Consider the following 26,223-nt stretch of genomic DNA (forward strand, 5'->3'; position numbering starts at 1 on the left):
GTACATCCAACTCAAGGGTTGGCCCCTTTATGTCCTCCTCTTTCAGCTGGAATTTTTTCTCTTATTGCTTATTGGAGTAGATACTTGAGATGGTATTTATTTCAGAGAGGCATTCCTTGTAATATTCTTCTTTTGTTTTGAAAGTAAATATAAAAACCCACTTTCTTATCTGCCAGTGAGTTCATGCTGTGCCTTTAGTTCAGAGCCATCATTCTGCATGAAAAATTTATTCTCTGTGACCAGTACATGTGTACCTAGAGCTGGTAGTAGCAGATGTATTTACTTATGTCAGAGCATCTAAGAAAGTACAATATTGACGAGCTACTAAGCCTGATGCTTTCTGAAAGGAGCCTTAAGCTCTGTAAATGTCTCACTTGCTTTTCTTTCTACTGCTCTTAGCGCTTAAAGAGGGGAATTTGAATTTGTTTGAGACCCAAGCTTGGGATCACAGCCACAGCAAATAGTTCAGTTTCAGACCCAGGAACCTAATCCAAATTGTGCAGTGAAATGAAACACAAACACAGCACTCGTGTACACAGGTTAAACTGTATGAAACTGGTTTGCTCTCTTAATTAACCTTCACATGACTTGTTCTTCGAGCATTGTTTTACTCGTTGGATTTTCAGCCTCACTGAGCTCTTTTAAACTTCCTGCTCCCATTTAAGCAGTGTCACCTTCTCCAGTTGTGAAGACTGTGTTTACTAAATTCCTTCTTTTGGTGTGCTTACTTAAAATTACCCGTCTCATTCTTACAGGTTATAACTTTTGTCTGTGATTCCTTCTATACTTTTTGAGGGTAAGAGAGTGGAATTTCCATTGTCAGAAGAAACTCTGGGAAACTCTGGCACTGTATTCTATACATCTTTGAGATGGTACAGATTTGTGCATAGGAGATGTGCACACAAGGAGAAGTAATGGGATTATAGTTTTGCAGGCAGGATAGACTACACTGCAATAACTGGAAGATAAGATTGAAGTTGGGTAGTTGAAAAGGAACTGTTGTTTTCTTGGTCTCCCCTGAGATATTCTTGCACTAACCTACCATTGTCTCCAAAAAGTTTAACAAAACTTACAAAACAATGTGAAAAAAAAAGTTTTTAAAAGTAATGCAGATTGAGTTTCTATTCTATACCATTGTCAGCTCCCCTGGCAGATTTAAAATGTAGCATGAGAGTACCTGTAATATGCCCGAGTGCTTTTCTCCAGGATACTGCTAAAACTGCAGGAAGCAGTGATGGGGAGAGAATGGGTGTTGCTCTGGGATGAAGCAGCAAAAGGTGAGGAAGGGTTTGACAGCCTAATATGTCACTGGCAGATGAGGTGGAGGGATATGAGGAGTCTCTGTGGTACTAAAATCAAGCAAGATTTTAAAGATCCCAAGCCCAGAGAAGGAGGCAGCTATGACACAACTATGCTTTCAGGCCCCCAGTTATGCCTTCAATTATTTCTACCATGTAGAAATACTAAATAATAATAACAATAATAAAACTAAAGAAATGGTTACAAAGTCTTTGTGTGCATCTGTGTATTTTGGAAGTTGTGGTTTGGCGCTGATAAGATGGTTGGAAAGCCCAGGAGTGAATGCAGCTGAGCCATCTTGTGTCCCCAAGAGAGCACTGCTGCTTTGAGATCTGTACATTTGATCTACACATCTGCATGTTAGGGCTCCAAATCTGTGAGCAGCCCAAGAGAACCAGCTCCAGGCCATCAGCACACTGGCCCCTGAGATGTGACCCAATGGGCTGTCTGCACAGGGAGAATTGTGTGAGTAAAATTCAGTGTTTGTTGCTGACACAGTGTGTGTGAAACTAACAGTGTATGTAGATAAGGACCGTAAGGTTCAATATCCTTTAAACTGTTGATTTAATTTCATTTTATCAGGGAACCATGCTGAATGGTTTCAGAAGCCTTTGACTCTGCCTCAGCTGGCATGTTCTCTTCTATTTATGATGCAGCACCTGGTGTTGCACCTCAGCCAGACATATCCTTCTGTAGTTACATGACCCAGTTCTAGAATACCACTTAATAACTCAATAAGCTCTTTGTAGTATTATTGGTAACATTTATCAGTTGTCTCCACATCCAGGCAGATATGTGAGTATACATGGACTCAGCCATACTGCAGACATTTCCATTAGAAGGAAGAAAATCAACTGAGGAGGAATGTCTTTGGGACAAAACTTTTTTTTTTAGCATAAATTGCTTTCTGTTTAGACATGTTGTTTTTCCTTCTGTTGTTTGTGTCCTCTGACAGTCTATAGAACAAAGCATCTGAAATTGGTGCATGTTGGGAGTGACATAAGTTGTCCCCGGTGTGGTGACTTTGTATTTCAGACTATTGTTTCACACACAGATTATGTCTATTTCACGCCATGACTGGTGTCCTCGTCTGCCTCAGGTTATTTCGCCTTTGTCTCATCTCCTGTTTCTGACATGGGCACACAGTATTCCAATAGGGATTCAGCTGAAGGCTTATTCCAGTGTCAATGCTGGCTGCACAGTCCTCTGTACCAGCAGATTTCTGTACCTGCTAGGAGAAGCAAATCATGGCCCATCCATCTTAGCAATGGTCAAAAAATGCTAGGATCTATGAATAACTGTGACTTCAAATACAAGAAAAGAGGACACCCTTTTCTGTTTGTTCCTGTGCTCCTCTGCAGGAGAATCACAGAACAGATCTTTCAGTGATACTCCTTTTTGATTGCCTTTGCTGTAGCATGGGGCTAGCTTTGGCCAGAGAAGCTGTTGTACAAGCTGCTGTTGCAGAACCAGAATTTCCACTAAGATAGTTGTCCCTCTCATCATGCCAGTACTGATGAACTGAAAAGATTTAGAGGCTCTGGTAGTAATTCTAGTTTAGAAAGGAAAAGATGCATGTCTTTGGACGCCACTAGGTGAGGCCAGCAATCTGAACTGTGTTGGAGCCATTTTTAGAAATGAATTTTTAAATTCTAGAACTTACTTGATTTAGCTGCTGCTAGAGCAGAGCGCTTAGCTCATGCTGTGGGCTGCTTCTGTCACAGTGCTTTCAGAAGCAGCATCAGTGCTTCCTGACCCAGTTTTAAAAAATATTCAGAGTGGCTCTTGCATAGTTGTCAAAGTCTCCTGTGCATGCACAAATTGTAAGACTGGTAGATTTTATATTAATTTAAGAAGCTTACAACAAAGCATAATAACTGTGGTGCAGTGAGTATTCCATATGCATGGCAAGGGAAAGTGCTGACTATAACTGTCAGAAACCACAAGTTGAGTGTGAATGGGATTTCTGTTTTTACTGGAAGTAGCTAATTAGGCAGAAAAAATAGTGAGTATGGACTTCTGGAAGTTTTATTAATAGGAGTCTTTCACCCATTTAATAGTCACTGAAAGTCAAATCTTATAAAATCCTTAAACCCATTTAGTATGTGCTCAGGCAAAGAAGCATGCCTGTTTGGGCATTTTCTGCCTTTTGCATTACAAAGGCAGGGTTATTCTTGGTGCTCTTCAACTTGAGTGTAGGCTGCTGTTAGTGTGCAAACCTAGGAGGGGAAACATTTTCAGAAGACTTGTGACAGTATGCCATGTCTGCCCATTCTCCGTTAGGTGGTCGTTCACCAGTTGGTGGCACTGCTATGACAGTCTGGCCCCACTTGCCTCACATGAATAAACCTGCAGCCACGTAGTGCATATTCAGGAAAAGCTGAACGATAGCTACTGAAGAGCTCCTACAGATGCCTTTCTTATACTTTGAGGGAACAACTTTTTGAACTGCAAGTAAATTATTTTAGATTAAACTGGAGCAATCACACTTAATAAGGCCATGTACTTTACTGGCTTTGCTAGGTTAGAAGACTCTACAGATGGCAAATTTCTGTAAAACTCTTATGCCACACTTGTTTTCTTTCGTATTCCTTGTGGCTATATGCTTTGTCAGGCTTTCTTGTTATTAAATATTTAGAATGTTTTTGCATGCAACTCCATGTTATATGCAAATCTGCTATGTCAATAGAAAGGCTGTAACATCACTTGTACTCGCGACCTAATTAACTATCATTATCATCTTCACTCTGAGATGTAACTACAACAAAATTCATACAATTCTATGCACAATATTTGGATCTGGATATTCTTGCTGAACCTCTGTGAATTTATTCTAGTAATGGTTGCTATAATGCTGTCATTGGTGCAACACCGCAATGACATAAAACTACCACAGTGTTAAAACTGATCATCTAATGGTAGAACAAGAATATATTTTTCTCACCCCATGATTTTTTTCCAAGATCCTTGCTAATTTTTTCCCATGCAACTGGAATTAAGAACCTGTAATTTTAAAGATTTTTCAACTCGTAATCTGATATTTGATAAACAATTGAAATATTTTTGAAGATAACTTTAGTTCATATTTTTCATTTTGCTTTAATTTTATTCTCAAACATTTCACAAATGAAGCCATCCCAAAAATTGTAAGAAGTCATCCATGAGTTTAGATTTAAATCAGATCGGGGGTAAAGATGATGCCAACTAATTAATTACTGGAACAACACAAGGAAGTATTTGTGTATTTATACTGTAGAACCTATACTCTGTCTCATTTTATTATTCTCTTATTATACAGGTCTTAGGGGAAAAGCCAGAGCTTCCTGAATGTAGTGATGATGACGATGAGATGGCTGATATTGCAAATCGGAGGAGTGCTAAACTCTATATGGTAAGTAGCTTTATTCTGGGGGGTTAGGCACACTCAGCAGTTATCATGCACACAGAGCCTTAGTACATGGAGTTCTGGTTTCACCTAAAGAACCACAGTTGTGTTGGGTGATTTGCAGCCAGTGGCCAAGATTCTCACACAGTATCAAGATAGCCCAGCTGAAATGAGGAAAAAATATTGATTACAGCCCTGTTTGTCAGAAAATAAATTAAGCATGGCCTGAGACCCATTAATCATAGGTCAAAGAACAATTAACTGACTTAAATCTGAAATCAAAATGTTTCCTGTCTTCTTGGTTTCAAAAGTGATAGTTTTTATAGTTGTGTGTGATTTATCCTTAACAGAGTTTGAGAGATAGGCAGTTTTATTTTTCTAATTAAAATCCAAGGAAATTTGAATGCGGAACTCTTTTCTTTTCAATGTTCCTTTTCTCTTTTCTCACTTCCCATGGGTTAACACTGACTGGGACTGTGCCAATATCAGAAAAATTCTTCATTACCAGTGTCAAAGCAGAGCCAAGTTTTGGTATTTGATCATTTCTGACAAAAGAAGCCTGTTTTGAAATGAAAATATATGGACATTCCATTTCATTGCAGGAAGCTGCAGAACTGAAACAATAAATTCTTGATTTTCTCTTTTTCTTTCCTTTCATGTCTCTTAACTTTCCTTCATGTTGCCTTCATGTTGCCATGTAGTGAGAAACTATTTGGAAAAGGGGGGTGTTTTTAATGAAGTCTAGAAAATACTTTTATTTTCTTCCACGAGAAAAAAAAAAAGAGTTATTTCTTCCTGAAGACCACAAAATTTCAATTGTTCTGTAATTTCAGTTCTTGTTTAGCATGTAAGTGTACCTCTGGCTTCAGTGAGGGTGATGTAGTAGCGGAAGATGACACTAATTCATAGGATAGTTTGATATAAGCATATGTTTTTAACGGTGAGATGTTCACTGTATACACATTTGAACCCAAAGTGTAAGAGAAAATTATTTGCTTTTAAAAACTGAGAGATCATTAAAATTAACACTGTATCTCCCTCTGCTGGATTTAACATTAAACAAAACTAAAAAAGTCGTCCTTACTTTCCAGCAGGATAAAAATTTCAGACATAGGAATAGTAACTAATTTTTATTGTAATTCGGAGAATGGAAATTAGTTTGATGATCAAAACCAGAGTTTATTTGAAGTTGCAATTACTGCTTCCTTAGGTGTCAGATGCAAGTGGATCCATGAAGTTGTCAGTGGTAGCAGAGGAAAACCCCTTCTCCATGGCTATGCTTTTGTCAGAGGAGTGCTTCATCCTGGACAATGGTGCTGCAAGGAAGATCTTTGTGTGGAAAGGTAAGAGGACCCTTCTATTGAAAAGGCAGAAGAAACACAGTTCTGAGGGATCAATACAGCATCCACTGAATAGCCAAAACTTTATACTGACTGGACACAGTACCCATAGTATGGTCATGGTTTTGCCTTGGCATGGTCAATGGACAAGGATTGCTCATGTCAGTAAAGGCTTTAAGAATGTGTCTTGTTTAAAGATCCTGTCTATTTTTAAGACATCTGTAAGCTTAATGCTTAAATGTTTATCTAAGTAGCAATTACAAAGCAAACATAAAGAATCCTGCAGATTTTGTGTATTGCCATCAAATATCCATCTTCTAGGAAAAATATGGGCTTTGAAGGTTTGATAACAAGTAGGTATTATATTTTCATACCTTTATTGGTAGAGATGTGAAACTGAAAGGTGAGTGATAATTACAACCTCCATCTTCCAGGGACCAACTGAAAACATGCTTGTTTTTTTTTCTCCTGAATATTTATCTGTGTTATTATCAATGGTGCTAGGACTGTCTGCAGTCATTTTAATGGATCATTTTCCCAGAGAAGAGCTGATGAATTAGGTCTGGACACTGTACTTGGAATGCAATGGTGATGCTATTGCATTTAACATTGAGTATCTCCTGCCTCCCCCCTTCCCCCCCCCTTTTTTTTTTTGTCTGAGGCAGTATATTAATTCTTCTGTGACATTTGCATTTCTTTCTGCCATGTGAAATAGCAAGTAATTAATCAATGCAGTTGTCAAACTTCTGAATCCAGGAAGTATTGTAAGCATCCTTCTTGAGTAATTATTTTCATTCAGGGATGTAACCTATAAAAAACAACATATGGGGGGATTGTGCTCAGAGTTCTGAGCCTGACTCCTGGTTTTCCCTCAATTACATCCAATGTAGGTCTTGTGAACGTGGCCCTACCTGTTCCTTTGTGTATCCTCACTTTGCTACCACTGATAATGATAATGTGTCAGAAAAAAACCATTAATCTGCAAGTCTCACCCTTGCAATGAGAGGCTGCAGTTATCATCGCTGCTGGAAATCTTCAGCCCACTAAGCTGAGGAGTGTGAATTACTTTGCTAATAGTCTCATTCAAAACTGAATACAATGAATAGCTTATCAGAGCATCTTGGTAGACTAAGAAGTCTTTAAAGCATAGTCGTTGACAGCCAGCTGGAATGCAGAACTGATACAAAAAAAATCATCCCACTGAGGCTTTCAGAGATTTCTAAAACTGAACAGGGTTGAGGAAGGAGGAATGGGTGGGGAAAGGTGGTGGTAAATTGCACAGCACAGCCAGATTGAAAGGGAGTTTCATTTACTTGGGAGTAGTAGAATTGTGGTGGTGCCTAATGAGGGGAAGGCAGTTCTAGAGAGCAGCTTCAGTTAACACACTGCAGCAAAGAAGACAAGGATTCACAGAAAATACCCTGAGTGTTCTTACTGGATGTATATCTCAAACCTAGCAGAAATTTTGAGTAGCCTTTTTCTTTCTTTCTTTCTTTCTTTCTTTCTTTTTTTTCCAACCAAAACACACAAAGCAAAAGGAATAACGATTCTTTTTTTCAAAACCATTAAGGTACTGTTTTGGCTGTTCAAACGTTGTGTGGATCTCATTATTCGTGTTTGGTCAAGATGGAGGCATAAGCAATGTTGAAGAGAATCTGGCTCAAGGGCATCTTGTTTTGACAAAGTCGGTGAGCTCACTGCCTTTTCTCATGGATTGTTGTTCTTATCTTTAAACCAGGCAAAGATGCTAACCCACAGGAAAGAAAGGCTGCCATGAAGAATGCTGAAGCATTTATACAGCAGATGAATTATCCTGCCAACACACAGGTGTGATCTGTTTATGAATTTATGAGATGATACCAAGAGATAATGAACTCTGTTAAAGGCTTTGTTTTTAAATCAGAAAAAAAAAAAAAAAAAAAAAAAAGTATTTTTTTAAGGGCATATAAGCCCATAAGGGCAATGTTTTATTGACAGATAATTCAGAAGAGTTTTCATTTCAGTAACCATGTCAGCCTTGTTTTCATTCCATCTCATGTTTCCTGTTTCATTTCAGATTCAAGTGCTTCCAGAAGGAGGTGAAACGCCAATTTTCAAACAATTTTTCAAAGACTGGAAGGATAAAGATCAAAGCGATGGCTTCGGCAAAGTATATGTCACAGAGAGAGTGGCTAAAATTGAGCAGATTGAATTTGATGCTACCAAGTTACACGAGTCTCCACAAATGGCTGCGCAGCATAACATGATAGATGATGGCTCAGGGAAAGTACAGGTACTTTTTGTGTGGTTACACCTATTCCAATTTCCACCTACCCAGTTTCTCTGTTACTTGTAATAGGTTAAACTGCTACTGTATGTTTTGCTATGTAAGATATTATGTTGAGTACAATTACGTTAATGGTTATTCCTACAAATAGACTTGAAGTTGAAAGTGAATCTCTTTGTCACCCGTATGCTGGCATGTAATGCTATTTTTATGCTCATGAAAGATGTAGCAGTCATCAGAAGAAATCAAAGAGCAGAAATATCTCCCCTTTTATAAAATAGTTATACAGGAAATACTTTAAATACAATCCTTATAACTAAAGGAATGCTTCTATCCCACATCATCTTGAAATCTGGAATGGGAAAACTTGCCTTTGGAGTCAGAAATTTAATCCATTTATCTACATATGTCTTGTTGTATCTGTCCTATCTGCTTCTTTGTCCCTAGTGAGTGTTTCAAGTAGCCTGAATTTTGAAAGAATATGATGACTTTAGAGTCTTTTCAAATCTATCCTTATCCCATTGAAATCTCTTTGGATTAGTCTTTTGTATAATCCAGGAAATATATTTGGACTATACATGGCTAGCTTGGTACTGCATCAACGCACCTTGTTGGATACAGGTCTGAATGTTGGGATCCTGAAAGTAAGAGGAGGAATAAATGCCCACAGTCTTATTGTCTTATTTTCTGCATTTCTGACCTCATATTTGGAATGGTCCATGGATTTCAGCCACAGCAGCTTAGACCTGGAGCACTTTTTATTTATAATTTCAACCACATGTTTTTGAAAGGCAGCTGTTGACTGAGTTGCACTGGAGTGAATCAAATACAAGAAATCTGCAAAACTGCATATTGAATACCTCTCCTAAACACTATTATAGTTCTACTGGGAGCCATAACGTTGTGACATTCGTGTTACACTATCATCTTAAGACATTAAGAAAGTAAGTTCAAATATAGCACTATGAAATGACATTAAAGCATCAAGACAAAGAAGAGTGTACTGCATGGCGCGTTGATCATTATTCATTCATTCTCTGGATGTAGGGTGCAAACATATCTTTCATACAGTCTTTCTTGGTCATATACTATACATTTGAGAATAGAAGAAAAACTGCTTAAGGTATGATAGAACAAATTGCCTCTTGAAGAGACTGAAGATGAAGTTTAGCATTTTGCAGTGATTTCTGTGTTCCCCCAGATCTGGAGAGTGGAAAGCAGTGGCAGAGTTCCTGTGCAACCTGAGACATATGGACAGTTCTATGGTGGTGACTGTTACATCATCCTTTACACTTATCCTAAAGGGCAGATCATCTACACATGGTATGTGTTGACAGCTTTGCACAGACATCCCGTATGTGGATATTATTTCATGCTGACTTTGTGTCCTGTTGAGAAGAGTAGAGAGTCACATGTAAATGCACGGTTATTTACTATGTCTTGGACATGCAGTATAATCTCTAGACCATTTTGAAATCAGGCTCAATCTTTTTTTTTTTTTACAATGTCTTCCTCAGGCAAGGAGCCCATGCTACAAAAGATGAACTGACTGCTTCTGCATTTCTAACTGTTCAGCTAGACAGGTCATTGAACGATCAGGCTGTGCAGGTTAGTGTTTTTGGGATGACCTTGAACAGAGAATACAATATGGATGCAGAAACAAGAACTGAAAGGAGGAGATAGTGTTTGAAGACAGGGAATATCAACTGCTAATGGTGATCCCTTCTGTGTATTTGTCATCTATCAAGATATTTAACTTCCATTCAGTGCATAAACTGCCTGAAATTACTTGTGTTTTATCACAACTTAATGGTACAATGATTAGCCATGAAGCACTGTAAATACCTCACAGTTCACTCTGCAAGAAATTGTGCATGTTGCCATACTGATCTTTTTTCATAGCACTTAGCTTAGTTGCAGAAGATAGATGTATCTCCTTAGTTGAAATAACAAGAGTTTGTATTCACACAGTCTTTTTGTCATTGACCCGTTTGTACAGATAAAACCAAGCTGCCAGTTACTTGAACTCAGTTAAAAATTGTTTTTCCAGCTTTTCCCTTTTATTTTCTTCATACAACTAATACTGTTTTATCCTCATATTTGTTTTCAAATACATTTCGCACTTGTATTGGGCATTAACCAACATTGGGTAGGAGGAGCTGTGGAAAGCCCCTTATTTTCACAGAAGAGCTCAAGCAGGAAGATGATTAGGGACAGGCAGGGATTTTCTAGGCACTAGAAGGTAATTATTTATTTCCCATCCTTTAGTTACCAATGTAAGGTTTTCCCCCACCCACCAATGTACACTAAACTTAAAAGGTAGATTATACTTCTGTCTATTAATCAGTTATGATTTATTACTGAAAGTATACTCAGGAAAGTTTAAAATACTTCCAGTTAATTATTCCTTGAAGTATTCCTAACATATGTTCTGTTTTTGGACACAGCTTGGCACCATACAGTTTTATCTCATACCTACGACCAGTACTGCAGGAATAATAACATTACAATTAAATAACTGCAATAATATGATTAAGAGGCTGTTTTATTCGAGATGTGTGTTTAGGAGGTTTAGGTTAGATACTAGAAGGAAGTTTTTCACCCAGAGGGTGGTGACGCACTAGAACAGGTTGCCCAAGGAGGTTGTGGTTTCTCCATCCCTGGAGGCATTCAAGGCCAGGCTGGATGTGGCTCTGGGCAGCCTGGTCTGGTGGTCGGCGACCCTGCACAGAGCAGGGGGGTTGAAACCAGATGATCATTGTGGTCCTTTTCAACACAGGCCAATCTATGATTCTATGATTCTATCTTAAGTATAGGTAATATATTCTAGGTAGGCATGTATATGCTTATAAATACATGCATATATATATATGTATGGATTTGTATGCATATACTTGCGTACCTAAAATATATCACCTGTACTTAATGTGTAAAAGCATTATTGGAAAGGTTTGAAGTGTATTATTTCTGCTCACTAGATGGCACTACAGTACAAATTAGTATTAAAACGCCATGAGACCATTTGTTTTGCTGGAATGTTTCCCTCAGTGCATTTCTTCTGTGTTGTTTTTGTTTTTTCATTTGTTTGTTCTTGCTGTTTGTCGTTTGTAAAATCCTGCCACAGTTTTGCAGCTTGACATCCACAAGCATACATGTTAGGTGTCCCAGTCAGGTAATGTTCTCAGTCTGTCCAGCAGTACAGCAGCTGGAAGTGCTTCCTTGGCAGACCAGCACAATCTGCTGGCCTGCAGCAGCTCTTCCTTGGCTCTCTGCTGCTTTCAGCTTGACCAGGCATAGCTCGGGGCCTTGTACCTTGTACCAGAGCTCTGCAACACGCTTATACTGAGCTCCCCTGCCTCTGGCTGAGTACGGCAGCATCCTCAGCCTGGTACTGCCATGTCCCCTGGGTGTTTTGCATAGGGAGCAGAGCCAGTATGACCAAAAGACAGGCATGGTTCCTCCCTGTGCGGCTGCCTTTTGCTGTCTTCCTAACAGGCAGCTTTCCATTTATTTGCTTTTCTTCCCCCCCTGCCCCCCTCAGCTTTTCTATCCTGCCATTCTTCCTTTTGCCTTCATTTCATGCAAGATGTAAGTCACTTTTCCTTGTATAAAGCAAGGGGAACTTGCATAAAAAATCCATATACAATATAGTCTTTAGCTGTTGCAGCTTTTGTTTCCTTAGGTGGGAAATGACAGATGATACTCTCATAAAAGAAGAATGAACAGAAAGTATACGAGTAACTTATACAGTACATTAATCTGCAAAAATAGCAGTTCTTCATAGCTCAATGTTCTTTGAGATGGTAACAATTTCTTTTGTATCTGTAATGGAAGTTCCCTTCGGTCATCCATGTAATTCATGCAAGTTGGATTTATGCTCATCTTTTTTATCGTACTACAGATAAATGCACACATAAAAAACAATCAGGAAGAACGACTGTCTTCTTGTGTTTAAATACACAGCCCCTAAAATTTCAAGTTATTGTGTTAGTGGAATTAAGTGACATACGAAACTCCATGAAATGACAGTTCTTTTAGAAAAAAAGCAATTTTCTTATTACAGTAGATAGTAGACATTTTAATCAGTGAGACAATATTTTAGAGGTTTAAATCCTATCTCTGTGTTAACGTGATTAACAACGAATGTCACAAACACTCTAATGTGTCTGGACCTATATTCTTACATCTTCTCAGTTTGCCAGTTCCTGCACTTGCTAACACTCCTGGTTTTATTAGCTAACATCCTCTATGCTATTCAATAAAGGCTAAAAATAATTACCCATGTCCTCTTCTTTCTTTTATTGCATTTTATTATGTATGTACAGATTCGAGTCAGTCAAGGCAAAGAGCCTCCCCATTTACTGAGCCTCTTCAAAAATAAACCACTTATTGTGTACAAGAATGGTACATCCAAGAAGGAAGGTCAGAAACCTGCTCCACCCACACGGCTCTTCCAAATCCGCAGGAACCTAATGTCCATTACAAGGATTGCTGAGGTAAAGTCACCTGCTAAATAATATGGTATAGCTGCCATGAGCTGCTCTTACTATCTCTGTTGAATAATCACATCTGGTATGAACACAACTCTAAAAAACACTGCTCTATGTGACCAACCTATCTCAAAAATCAAAGTGAATAAAGTATAACTGGCTACAACCAATCTGCTTGTTGCAGAGGAAAGTGTATGAAAATGTGTAGTGAGCAATCAAATGACAAAGAACCAACAAGAAATCAGCAACCTTAATGAGACAGTCTTTCCTAGTACCTAAAATTTGTCCTTCAAGTCAGATCCTAGTTTCAAGTGAAGTTCATCTCTAATTTATGTCAGTGTAAATCCAGGAAAAGTTCAAATTAACAAAGCATAGCTGAATAACATCTGTATGCATGTTTTATAAAGCATTCAAAATAGTGACCTATGTTATTTGAAAATGGGAAGAGTGAAACAATTTTTTTCTTGATGTTCTAGGTTGATGTTGATGCAATGTCACTGAATTCCAATGATGCCTTTGTTCTGAAACTTCCAAACAATACTGGTTACACCTGGGTGGGAAAAGGAGCAAACAAAGAAGAGGAACAAGGAGCTCAATACATTGCCAGTATTCTTAAGTGCCAGACTGCTAAGATTAATGAAGGCCAGGAACCAGGTTGGTTTCTAATGGGCAGCTGTGGATATACAGCACTGTATGGAAATACAGCATAAATATTTTTCACGATTACGTATTTTGTAAGCAGAACCATGTGCTCGCTCTCTCCCTTTGAAAATCTAACACAACATTTTACAATGGAAATCTATCTGAAATTGGCTGATGCACAAGTAGTGCAATGCCCTGGAAGTCTGTAGGACAGCAGCTGGTGCTGCAGAGCAGTGTGATCCTTTCTTAGCCCTTGGTGACCAGGAGGGGAGCAAGACATTGCTCTGTGTAAATCTGCAAGTGAGACCTTTATTGTTATGCTGACAAACTGGAGGAAGAATTGTAAGAAAATGCACTCATCTTTGAGGCAGCAAATAAGATGCTGTTCAGGGATTCTTGAAATAGTATCAAGCAAAACCATTAGATGTTAAATCCACTGCTATATAAATTATGCATTGTGTATTTCAGAGGAATTCTGGAAAGCACTTGGAGGTAAAAAAAAATATCAGACTTCATCACAGCTTTTGACAAAGGCTGAAGATCATCCTCCTCGTCTGTATGGTTGTTCTAATAAAACTGGCAGATTTATTGTAAGTGTATAATGGATACTTTCCTCTTTCTTTAATAGTATAATTTCTGGCATGTTTTATCTTGGGAACCAATGGGTATTCAATTAATTTGGGGACCTGGCTTTTCTTTGTGTAGTTAGTAGTGCTTAACAAGAGCTAGAAAGTTGAGGCTTGATGCTTTGAATCATTTCAAGTGCAGAGAATAGAAGAGACAGAAGAATTGATACTGGAGATGTCTGCATAGCCTGCTCTAGCTGCGGACTAGAGGCTTGCAGATGCAAAAAGATGAGGCGTTTACCTAGTCAAAAGCACTGCGTTCTTGCAGAACATTGCCAGTCTGCTATCATTTCTCTGAGAAAGTGCAGGTCAGTGCCTTTCCCTTTACGTGTCTGACAGTGGGGTGAGGAAAAGAAACATCCTAAACCTTTGCCAGAAAACCTTATTAGCCTGAATTTTTCTGTAGAGATTCAGGACATGTAATTACCTCTAAGGGACTGGCCTGTGCTCAGGAAAGTAGGAGGACATATTTCCTTAGCAGAAATATCCAGAACTGTGTGCTGGATATTAAGTGTATGGCATAGGCTTAATTACTTACCATATTCTGGGAAGGTGTTACTGTTCAGAAAAGATAAACTAATTTTAGATAGGCAAAATAGTTGGCTACCATCTCTGCAACTTCCTTAAGAGAAATCTCATTCATACCGAGAGAGATACTAGAAATAGGATCCTTTAATACGGACTTTAAAATCTTGTAACAATAGTAAAGCATATTGTTCTAGCAAGCTTCTAAAATACTCTTGTGAAATACAGTAGGATAACCAGTCTCACTATAATATCCAGATGGCAGCTATGCACTAGCTTGGTTTTCTGTTTTAAATCCCCTCCAAATCTATGAAAATCCATACCTCCCATTTCATTTCCTCAGTACCTGACTCACCATTAATAAAGCTCACCACAACAAGGGGGTCAGATCACTCAAAGCTTCTGGCCATCATATTATGGTAGAGAGAAAAAAGGATTGACTTTTGCAATTCTGATTCCAATCCCTCTAGTACTCCTGCACGACCAAGCATAGCCAAATGCTTGATAGACCTCTACAATTAACAGGCTATCTATTAGCTACATTATTAGCTCTCCTGCTCACACAGATGAAAATTAAACTACTTTCTTGTCTGCCTGTAAATCCCTGGAAGAAGCAAGCAGTCTGCATTTCCTCTGGGGGCTAATCCTTAATGGCTTAGTTAACTATCATGTCTCATTTTCAACTGACTGGAAAGCATGCTTGCATGTGTATTTCACCACTGAGCTTACCCAATGCAAATCAGAATAGTTTCTTTATTAATGAATGTAAGCTGCTTGAATACATCAGCTGTAAAATTGGTGTAGTTAGTTTGGTACATGTCACACTATGGAAATCTCCCTGTCTTCTCCTTCTGGCAAACTTCAGTCCTAATTCACAATGGTCACAATTCCTATTATCCTTTAAAAAATTTCTGTGGTCTGTCCAAAATTGGAGAAGTCATTAAGGCAAAAGCAAAAAATACCCACCAGAGTGTCCTTTTTAGATTGAGGAGGTCCCAGGAGAATTCACTCAGGATGATTTGGCTGAAGATGATGTCATGTTACTAGATGCTTGGGAGCAGGTAAGCTGCGTGCTTTACCACTGTTGTTTTTTTGTGGTAACAAGAATTTACTCTTAACAACTTTGCATGTAAGATGGGAGGAAAGATCATATTTCTGAGAATGAAAGAGGTTGTATTTTCTTTGAATTGTATCACTGGGAGTTGTATTTTCTGAGTTCTATGATGTTCTAGTGTGAATATACGTGATTGAATTTCTAAGCGTAATGTGACACCACAGCAGGCACTTCCCATTAAAACCAATGGAGGCTACAAGAGTATAAGCTCCAGGATTGAGGCTCTCGAAAATGTTCTTGACTTCATCCCTAAGATTTATTAATTTTAAAAAAGAAGGTTATTGCAAAAAAAAAAAGCCACAAAATCAATGTAGCAGCATCACCTATGAAAAAAAATCTTTTTAGAGAAGGGGACAAACACCAGACCTTTATATAGATTTCTTCAGAAGATCTGAGTTGAGGGTGAAGAAACAATCTCCATTATTTTCCCGGATTCACAGAAAACTGAAAATACTGAGAGATTTTTACATGGCAGGCAAACTTACTGTGAGTGTGGAAAGCATATCTGTGTCTCACATTCTCTCTATTCTTTCTCTGCACCTTGGAGGCAAATGGGGAGAACATCATGCTTTACCTGTCTTCTTCAGCCTAACTTTCAAGGGAAAAAGGTTGACATTTTAGGAAATGCAAAGGAATGTGCAAGGCCCATACAAGAAGGAGCAGAGAGGAAGGCAGTATTAAGAGCTGGGTGGGAAGATGTTGGGATATACTGACTCAGATATGAATGGAAAAAATCTGGGAAAATCTAGCAAAAAGAAAGAAAAAACAAAAAAAAAAGAAGAAAAAAGTGAAGATTGCAGACTGGGGCTCCGGAAGTGGGGTTATTCAGTGAAGTATTCAATACTCTGAGTAGCATCTGTCTCAGGGCACCAGTGTTAATGCGTATACAGAGCCTGATCCACACTGCTCCTGTTCAGCACTTTCACCTGTACCCAAAGAGCAATTTCCTTGCAAACTTGGAAAAGATGATCATGGAAAATGTAATTAGAGTTCCTTTCATCTGAGTGCATCAAGTCTGGCATTCCAGCGTCAAGAGAGTGGTGAAATTGTTGAGTATAGATCTACATTCTCTAGCAAGTGAAAAAAAACACACATTAATTTTGGTTTATGAGACCTGTGTATCTGCAGTACTTTCATAGAATATATTATTTCTCCTAGTGGAATCAACTGTTTTGTGTTTTGCCTACTACACATAAAATCCTAATAAAAACACAAAAGCTTTCTCTCCTCTGTTTGCAGGTTTTTGTCTGGATTGGGAAAGATGCTAATGAAACAGAACGACAGGAATCCGTTAAATCTGGTAAATCAAATCAATTTGGCACAATTCTGAGGGAAGTAGCATCAATAGTGCTTAAACAAATGAAAAGATATTGAAGAAGAAATGTAGCTGTGTTTACAGTGTTGTTTAAAAGAGTTACTGGGCTTATTAGAATTTAACCCTGGGTAAGATTATTTTCTCCTTTAAATGTAATTTAGAACTCATATATCTTTCTTACCTGTAAATTTATGAAGAGAAAAATTAATCAGAGCTTTTTAAAGTGAATATAGGAAAGGTCAATGAAAAGAAACTGCACTGAAAATAAAATGAGGTATTACTGACCAAAACCATACAGTGTATAGTCAAAGGAATGCCAACAAATCCCCAGCTGTCTGTATTGCCACCCTTGGAGGAGGAAATTCCTACTGCAGGACAAATCAAGACAATTTACGTGGAATGCACCTCCTTGAAAAATCCTCTGTAGTCTTTGGTGTGATTTCTTATACCTGAGCCTTCCTGATGGAATTCCTGCTAAAAATGCTTACAGGCATTTCCTCAAAGCAGCTAAGGTTGCCTTGTTGCATTTCCATTAGGTACTGATGTTACACTGAGACGTCAGGGGATCTGTACTGAATGCAGATTTGAAGCTTTTACATGGCAAAAATGGGACTAAAGCTTGTGAATTTGCAAAGCACCAGTAAATGTATTCTCCTGATCAAAAACCAAAACACGGTTGTATGGCAGTGGACTGACTAGGGCAATAATCACTGTTTGACTCTTGTGGAAAATTCTTTCACTGGCAACTGGGAGAAATCAGCAATTACTTGACCATTTCATTGCCTTTGAAATAATGAATGGAATACCTTATTGTAATAGCTCTGGGTTCTTTCTCTTGAGCTTTCAATGTATTTTTTATGCCAAAGGAATCAACTAATATTTTACATGTTTCATTTCCCCCTGTTTTTAGCCAAACGTTACATTGAAACAGATCCTTCTGGCAGAGATAAGGGGACCCCTATCGTTATTGTGAAGCAGGGGCACGAGCCCCCAACCTTCACAGGCTGGTTCCTGGCTTGGGACTCCAACAAATGGAAAAACTGATTTACCCAAGAGATCTTCAGCTTCAAGCCAAAGAATTATCAGTGCACAACTATTTTCTAGTATTTTCAAGCATAAGCTTATGCAACAACATGATGCAGATGTTGTTAGCCTTTCCTGAGCTTCGATGTATTTATATGAATAACGTAGCAGCTCTCAGTGCTGGATAGGATAAATGATAAGTGTCAGGTGAGGTGGGAGGGACTTTTCATGTAGGAAATATGTAACCTATGAATTCTTCACAGAAGTGGACCAGTTTCTTTTACTGTGCAAATATGGGCCAAATTATGCCTTCCCTTAACAATTCAAACCAATGCCAAAGAAACTCCTTTAGCGTAAGGTCAGCATAATGTTGTGCATTATTTGGCCGGTGTAGAATTTCAGACACTGCCTGATCCACAGCTTTGTCTTGCAAGGGGCAAACAAGAGATGAGTATTTTGACAAAGCTGTTCTTAACACGTTTGTTTAGATATCCTTGGTCTAGATATTATAATTGGACCTTATGATTGTGCACTTGTAAGAATATGAAGGTGTTTTGCAGTGGATTTTTTTTTTTAGATTCTAACACATTTTAATATATTTCTTTAGGTTTCTCTATGCAAAGCATCTCCAGCTCCAGATCTTTTTAACTGACATTTTAGAGAGCTATTTTTTAGTGGAAGCATAAGTGACAGCTTCAAAAATACTTACTCTGACTTAACCAGACTGCATTTAAGCCATACTTTGCCTTGGTTGCCTTACTTAGCAGTCCCTTTGGCTTTCGTGCCATGGAGTTTGTTCACATTGTCAGGTGTAGGATGTGTTCCCAACTCATTTTCTAAACAGGTCTCAGTCAAATATCAGCATGGAAACTCCTTGTTTCAGCAGCATTCCTGGGAATTTGGAGTACGAGGAAGCACCACATCATAATTTTCTCTCAGACAATCATTTGGGATTTCTTTTTTGTATTCTGGTGAATTTAACAGTACATTTTCAAAGTATGTTTTTTTAAGTTGTAATTTTGTCAGAAAAGTCTCCTTAGGGGCATTAGGAAAAATCCTGCTTCAAATCTATATCGCTGTTTTAAGCATTTATCCTAGAATGCTTGTTTTAAACAATTTGTAGAGCAGTAAATCAAGTCAATGTGGCTTTTTAATGAAGGCTTTTCAACACTTTTGTTGATCTCATAAGATTGTTTGGAAAGTGAACGTTTTATTTTTACTTTTTTAAAAAATGATCGTGATTTTGAATCTGAGAAATGCATAAGAGTGAATTTTGTCTGAGCTAATAACAACATTGGCAAAAAATAAAGAGAAGCTAAATCAATTAATTCAGGGAGTTTTTTCAGCCTTAAACATTCATTTAAATCCTTTCTTAAAGAACTGTGCTGTATCTGGATGTCATTTCATTTAAAATAAAATTATGAAAAAGTATGTTATATGCAAAATTGATTTCCTTATCTCTGACATTATTGCTCAGTGCACCCACTGACGTCTAGAAAACCTTCTTAAAGAACAGTAGATACTTTCCTCTTTAAGTGGACAATCCAGTGAGAGGCTGAGTCAGGGGTTTTGTTTGTTACTCTGAAGCTGTTTTACCCAACAAAGATCTAATTCGTCCCAGTAACTGTGAGAATTTGGGAACTGGGCACTTAGAAGCATATTGTTTCATCTTTTAAAAAAAGAACTACACCCACTGTTATTAATTGTTAGGCTTTACAATTCCCTGCTTGCAAAAATGATTGACTACAGGAATGATTACTTTTTGGTGAGAGGAAATAGGATAGGTCTTGCGTTTTATTTACAAGCACAGAAGAGATGTCCTTCTCCTGGAAAGAGCACAAAGACCTTTCAGTGACTCAGCTAGCACACTTCATACAGCCACTGAGCAGTCTGTGATTATCTCATGTCTTTGACACATGCATGCAATTATTTTTGAAAATTAACAGTTATGGTAGCTCCTTAACCAAGGATTAAACAAAATTTGCTCTCACTGTACATCAACATCTGCCAGATTGCTGGCAGCTCTGAACTCTACACAGGCTGTCAGCATGTGCTGCAGCACTGTGAAAGCCTGTTTTCAGCTCCCATGCACAAGACAGAGAAGCTTTTGTGGTCTCCTGGCCCAGGCATTTTGGTCTTCCGTGCATTGTGCTGGCACATTGATTGCTGATGTTGAGAAGAACATTGAGAGCTCATAACTGAACAATGTTTGCAATTGTGCTTTGAGCATGTGAGCTGCTCTTAACATTGTTTTTGGTTTTACTTGGGAGTGAGAATGTTTATTTTTCATATACATCAGCGCGTGCAGTACATACAAAGATACGTTTCTTTTCTCTCTCAAGACAGAACTGTGACTGCTGGGAAATAGTGAAGATTAAGCTATTTTCAAGAAAATATTTAAGCACGTTACCTTTAGGAATACACATATCCAATACACATATTTATTTCAGAATAGAAAAAAATGCACAATGTATGCAGTGAAGTTAATTCAAGAATAAGTTGAGTTTTGAATTATTATCAAAGAGAAACAGTATTTTCAGCCTATTTCACATAGCAAATTTAGACCCTGAGTTAGTTACTGTTTCATTATGTTTCCAAACAGCAAGTAGTCACGTGTTCTATTGGTCAACAATACAGCATCATTTTGATGTTAATACAGTTTAATTGCAGAAATAATATAAAACAAATAAAAAACAGAGGTAGATCACACTCTTAACATGCTGACTTTACAAATAATAGCTTTTTCTTTTTTACAGAGTGTAGTTTTATCTAAAAAAATAATATACCTTTCCCTAATTCTGGCTAAGAATTTTACTGCTAAAATCAAAGGAACTTTGATTTAATGGAAGTGCAACCAGATCTTTAATCCATTACAATCCATAAGTCCTTCATGTCTCATTACATCCTCTCTAGACTGTTCTAAGGATACTCTGACCTCCTCTGACTATTAACACTAACTTCTGTTTAAGATCAATAAACCACACTCACAACAATTAAAGCGTCCAATGTTCAAGAGGAAGAAGAGCAGGCCAGAGGGAATTAGGAGGCCTGCTATAACACCAAATTAGTTGATGACTACTCTGGCCCTCATCCTGTTGACATTCAAGCCTGTAAAAAACAAAACAAAACAAAACAAAGTCTGCTCCTACCAAATAGAAAACATAAGATTTTATTTTTTCTCCTCACTACTAGTAAACTCATTCATTCCAGATAAGCTGTTTTAAGGGGAACCAATCTTATCCTAAATACATCCACATTTCTACCCTGTATGTGCTCTCCTTAAGACAGAGTGCTGTGAAGATACTCAGATCAATAAACTTAAACATTTTGCCACCGTAATTCATGTGGGCCTGCCTGTAAATGAAACAAAAGCATCAAGTGAAAACACTGCTTTTTACTGTTTGGTTTCACTACAGATCATTTGTTTGTTAAATAAGCAAATGTTTCAGAACCTGGGTGGAGGCATGCAGGACTAGGGAAGGAGTGTGCCTTGTTTCTCTGGGAATGTGCCAGGCACTGGGACACTGTGAAGGTATCCCATAGCAATGCCAAGAGGTAGGCACGTTTGCTTTAGCTACAGTAGTGCTTTGATATATTCTAACAAAATCTCTTGACCAGTTCTAGACAAACAGTTTTATTTGATGTTTTTTACTGGATTTCAGTGGAGTTGGAAATATTTAACATCAAGGCTGAATGCAATCAGATGACTTTTACCATAATTTACCTAGTGGTTGACTCTGCTTCGTTCATCTGATTTCCTTCCTACAGTAGAACCAGCAACAAGCTTGAGTGAAATAGATCATTGCTAGGACTGTAATTTCCCTCTAGGCTTAGATTTTCACAGAGGAGATTCAGAAATGTCAGACTTCTCCATTTCACCAGCTGAACAGCGCCATCTTTGCTGGTGCCAAAGATGGCTGTCCTTCCCACATCAGCCAGCTGCTATTCTACTGGTCTTCATCAGAGATTAGTCGTTGTGATAGGGGAAGAGAAGAGTGGCAATGACTGCCTTGTCAGCAAGGAGAATAGATGGGCACTGAAAATCCTATATTTCCAGTCAACAATAGGTAACTCTTTATGATCATAAAATCATTAAGGTTGGAAAAAAACTCTAAGATCACTTCTTCCAACAGTCAATCCATCACCACCATGCCCGCTGAATCATGTTCTTAAGAACTACATCTGTCCTTTCCTCAAACACCTCCAGGACTCTACCACTTCCCTCGGCAGTCTGTTCTGATGCCTAACCACTGTTTCTGAAAAGAAAATCTTCCAAATATCCAAACTGAACCTCCCCTGGCACAATTTAAGGCCATCTCCTCTTGTTCCACCACAGTTACCTGGGAGAAGAGGCCATCCTCCACCACACCATAACTGCCTTTCAGGTAGTTGTAGAGCAATTAGAAATGTTGTAGAGATGAGTCAACATGTACTAATGTTGCCACGTCTAAGCTGCTGTGGATCTCACTGTGCTTCCGGATGCACTGAATAAGAGCAGATAAAGTTGGGATCATCTTGTTCAACCATAAACCCATGCTTGTGACCACTCTAGACTATGGTCCTCAAAGCCACATCTACACTCTTCTTGAACACCTTCAGGGAAAGTGGATTCATCACCTTCCCAGGCAGCCTGTTCCAATGCTTAACCATTCTTTCTGACAAGAAATTTTTCCTAACATTCAACCTGGCAGATGTTTGCTCATAGAGAAGCCATGGAATTGCCCCAACCCAGGATGAGATGGGAGCATCCCTGAGGAGGTGCTGGGGCACTGCAGCGTCCATTACTCATCCTGTGATTACTCTCCTTCCTCCAAGTGTTGCCCTGCCCAGTGTGCTGCTCTACTGCTGGCTCAGGGATAATGAGATCTTAACATAGGCTGCAAGGCATGTAACCAACTCTCTTAATGCTTTTTCTTAAATCAGTTGTTCAGTTTAGCAGAAGGGCATGACCATGAGCTTTAAATGTACTCAAAACTTCAAGTGACTTTTACCAAGACTGTGTGAAGAAAGGTGGTAGAAAATTTTTGCACATGTAAAACAGCAGACAAGGACTCTCATAATCTGTATTCCCTGTAAATCCCTGTGTAACCTGAAATACATCGCACAATTTCTGTGCTTTCCCTCTCTACCTATTATAGGGGGATTTCTTCCACCCTTCCACTGTTTATTTAAACTGCGCTGTCTTTTATCATGTGTTTGCACAATGCTTGACCTAACAGAGTCACTTCTCAGTGCTGTCACCCTGTATGTACTGATCATAATCCAGACAGCTGCTGGGTTATTACTGTCAAGCAGCACAGACCTGCTCAGAGAAAAAACAGACAATGCAAGATGTCAACCCCTTTCTGGGGAATTCTCTATGCTGCTAGGCAGGTTTATTAAGAGAATTCTGGGAGAGGACTGGAACAAGTTCAGTTGAGGAATAAAGACTTTTTGATATAAACCAACACAAACAAAAATTCTAGCAACGCGGTTCATGTTGCCTTGTCAGAGCACCCTATAAGTCATAACTGCAGGTGCATCTGTTTGGGTCCAAATGAATTCCTCCCCAGAACAGAAGCAGCTGTTTTGGGAAAGGTAAGCGTGAGGGGATGAGGCTCAGCTGTGTTTACAAAGGAACAGCAAAATCCTCAGGCTCCTCTTTACTTTGACATGGGAAGTAAGAACATTTGCTTTTAGTATGTCAATTTTTCTGTTCTTCCATGTCCTTAAACTTTTCTGATGCTGCTGGTAAAGCCAAACGGCCTCTCTGTAGTGCAGCTAACGTTGTTTCTGGCAAATGGTATCTTTTGGGCTGCTCCAAGACTGGCTGTTAATAATTTACTTCTTTCCTCTTTTAATGCTGAATTATACTGGGGAGCAGACATCTGGTGACATGGCTCCAACTTACAGACTGAGCGTCGAGGGCTTCTGTTTGCTGCTACATATATGAAAGCTGAGAGCACCAAAAAGTGTCCACTGACTGTAGATGGAAGGATTAAGATGACTGCTGAGTATCTTGTTCATTTTCAGGATTTGTTTTTGCATTTCAGTGGTATCTCCACCATTGAAGTATCTGCTAGCTGCTTTATTTCACATAAAAGGGAGAATTCCGTGATTCTGTAACAACAAAAGCTTGGAACTAGGGAGTACACAGTAATTACAAATGGTTCTCAGTTTTATCTCAACTATGAATTTTCACAGGTCTGAAAGATATAGGAGGTGTAACTGTGTTAGAGTGCTGGGTTTTCAATCAGTCCCCAGCCAAACAATGATCTGAACTGCAGTGCTGCTCAAAAAAAAAAAAAAAAGTTCATGTGGATTTGTACTGAAATGAAATGCCAAGCAGGTGTCAGCAACCCAAAGCAAGAGGGCTGGGTTCTGAAGCGAGACTTAATAGGTGGGACCTCTAAGAATAACATAGTTTTTAAAAACAGCTCCACAGTTTCAGAGGTGTTCCACTGTTAAAATGGGAGAAGGGATGCAACCATTGTCACTCTACTCTTCAATGCTCTCTCATACTTTTGTTAAAGATTCAGATTGGGCTTGTATAAATTCACATGCTGCATGCATCACGTATCGCTTTATCGGAAAGCCAAAGAATTCCAAGCATGAAGAACTCTGTAAATTCTGTTCCTTCTTTTCTCCTTATGATATGTTTGTGCTTATTCTTTTCCTTATGTAGAGAGGTTTTATTTATGTTCCTTTTATAGTTTAAAAGTAGAGAGGTCTCAAATGGAATAACTAATTAAAAACATATCTATACACATCTTTACAGCATCCTGATGCTCCTTCTGTTTCCATAATTTCTACCTGACCCCTTCCTAATCTTCCATCTGTGTCCCATCTTGGCAGAAGGTGCAGAGGAAAACCTCCAAAGACACGATGGCAATCATGGGGTTTACCCTTTCATAAATCTGAATTACCTGCTCTTGCACTATTCTCTTCATCCACTGTCTCCACTTAATGTTGCAGGATTAAAATTTCAGCTAAACAGTCTGTTTCTCCCTGAGTTGATATACCTGCCTCCCTTACTTTGTTTAAACCCTGTTAAGTAGTGTGGCATGGCCATGAGAACCAGAATAGGCGAAGCCTAGATTCCAAATAAAAAGCTATGATGTCAACATAAGGCATAAAAATATTTTGGCAGTTTTCTACATAAGTAGATTTTATAAAGCTGGTGGCAACAACTGTAAGGTGGCAAATTCTCTGAAAGACATCTGGTCTTTCTCAATATTATGAAGCTGTAATGTATAATGTGGTCTGTTTGAATCATATTCTAAGATGAAAGCAAAAATGGCTTTGTAGAGACAGCTTTTATAAGATCTTCAAAGTGAGTTTACTGTTGCTTCCATCCAAAAACTGAAACCTTTGAGCATGAAGGAAAGTTTTCTGCCCAGCACACCTATGATTGGTTTTCAAATCAATTTTCAATTAATTTAGGTAGTAAACTTCAGCAAACAGTAGGCCCAATCCTGCATTTGATTGACAGATTTGTTAATGTAAAAAGAAATGCTAACCTGATAAGACTTGAAATTCTAAAGTACAGATGAGCAATGAGCTGAACTTACAGCTCCCCACCCACACAGTGTTTGTCTTCCCTGCTCTTTAATCCTCCTTTTTCTTTGTTTGTTTCTTCTTCTTCTTTTTTTTTTTTTTTGTTTGTTTTCTTTTACTTTTTTTTTTTCACCTAAGTGATCACAAGCTTAGTGAACAACCCAGGATAAGGACTATTTTTCTACAGCACACAATAATAGGCTCTGCTTTCTCACTAGAACTCTCAGTATCGCTATTAAGAACAGTAACTACATTTTTTGCTGAAATCTTAGAAACTGCAACAAATATCCTGTACTTCCTGAAGTATCAGACACCCACTGTGTCCCAGTGTAAGAGATTGAAACCTTTGTACAACAGTTTCGGCTAGTTGGTGAAACTCTCAATGACCCTGGGGAAAGAACTCCTTTGGTTGCAGTTCTTATCACCTGCAGCCAAAATACTTTCTTCAGCTTGAGAAATATCCCATCTAGAATGGTTACCTGTGGTTCACGTTCTGCTAACTGAAGTATGATTTTAATGCTAGCAATCAAAGCAAAGGGGGTATTTGCACTCTCTTCCCTCTTGGAAAGCTGATTTTTAACACTGTTCTGATATAAAATACAATCCAAAACATTGGTTAAAATCCAAATTTGTTCAGAGACTGGATGCAACTGCCATACACC

General features: G+C 38.5%; 1 protein-coding gene across 1 annotated transcript in view; it reads left to right on the plus strand.

The window, feature by feature from the left end:
• Positions 1-19,456, plus strand: part of SCIN (scinderin) — a 45,463-nt gene extending 26,007 nt beyond the window's left edge. Inside the window, exons 5-16 of the mRNA XM_052695394.1 lie at positions 4,598-4,690; positions 5,895-6,027; positions 7,763-7,851; positions 8,081-8,296; positions 9,492-9,613; positions 9,808-9,898; positions 12,616-12,786; positions 13,257-13,434; positions 13,891-14,012; positions 15,557-15,634; positions 16,927-16,987; positions 17,913-19,456. Coding sequence (XP_052551354.1) covers positions 4,598-4,690; positions 5,895-6,027; positions 7,763-7,851; positions 8,081-8,296; positions 9,492-9,613; positions 9,808-9,898; positions 12,616-12,786; positions 13,257-13,434; positions 13,891-14,012; positions 15,557-15,634; positions 16,927-16,987; positions 17,913-18,046 — 1,488 coding nt within the window. The 3' untranslated portion in view covers positions 18,047-19,456. The remainder of the gene's footprint in view (positions 1-4,597; positions 4,691-5,894; positions 6,028-7,762; positions 7,852-8,080; positions 8,297-9,491; positions 9,614-9,807; positions 9,899-12,615; positions 12,787-13,256; positions 13,435-13,890; positions 14,013-15,556; positions 15,635-16,926; positions 16,988-17,912) is intronic.
• The last annotated feature ends 6,767 nt before the right edge of the window (positions 19,457-26,223 follow it).

This window comes from Tympanuchus pallidicinctus, unplaced genomic scaffold (assembly GCF_026119805.1).
Source record: "Tympanuchus pallidicinctus isolate F22 unplaced genomic scaffold, pur_lepc_1.0 scaffold3, whole genome shotgun sequence".
Taxonomy (NCBI): Eukaryota; Metazoa; Chordata; class Aves; order Galliformes; family Phasianidae; genus Tympanuchus; species Tympanuchus pallidicinctus.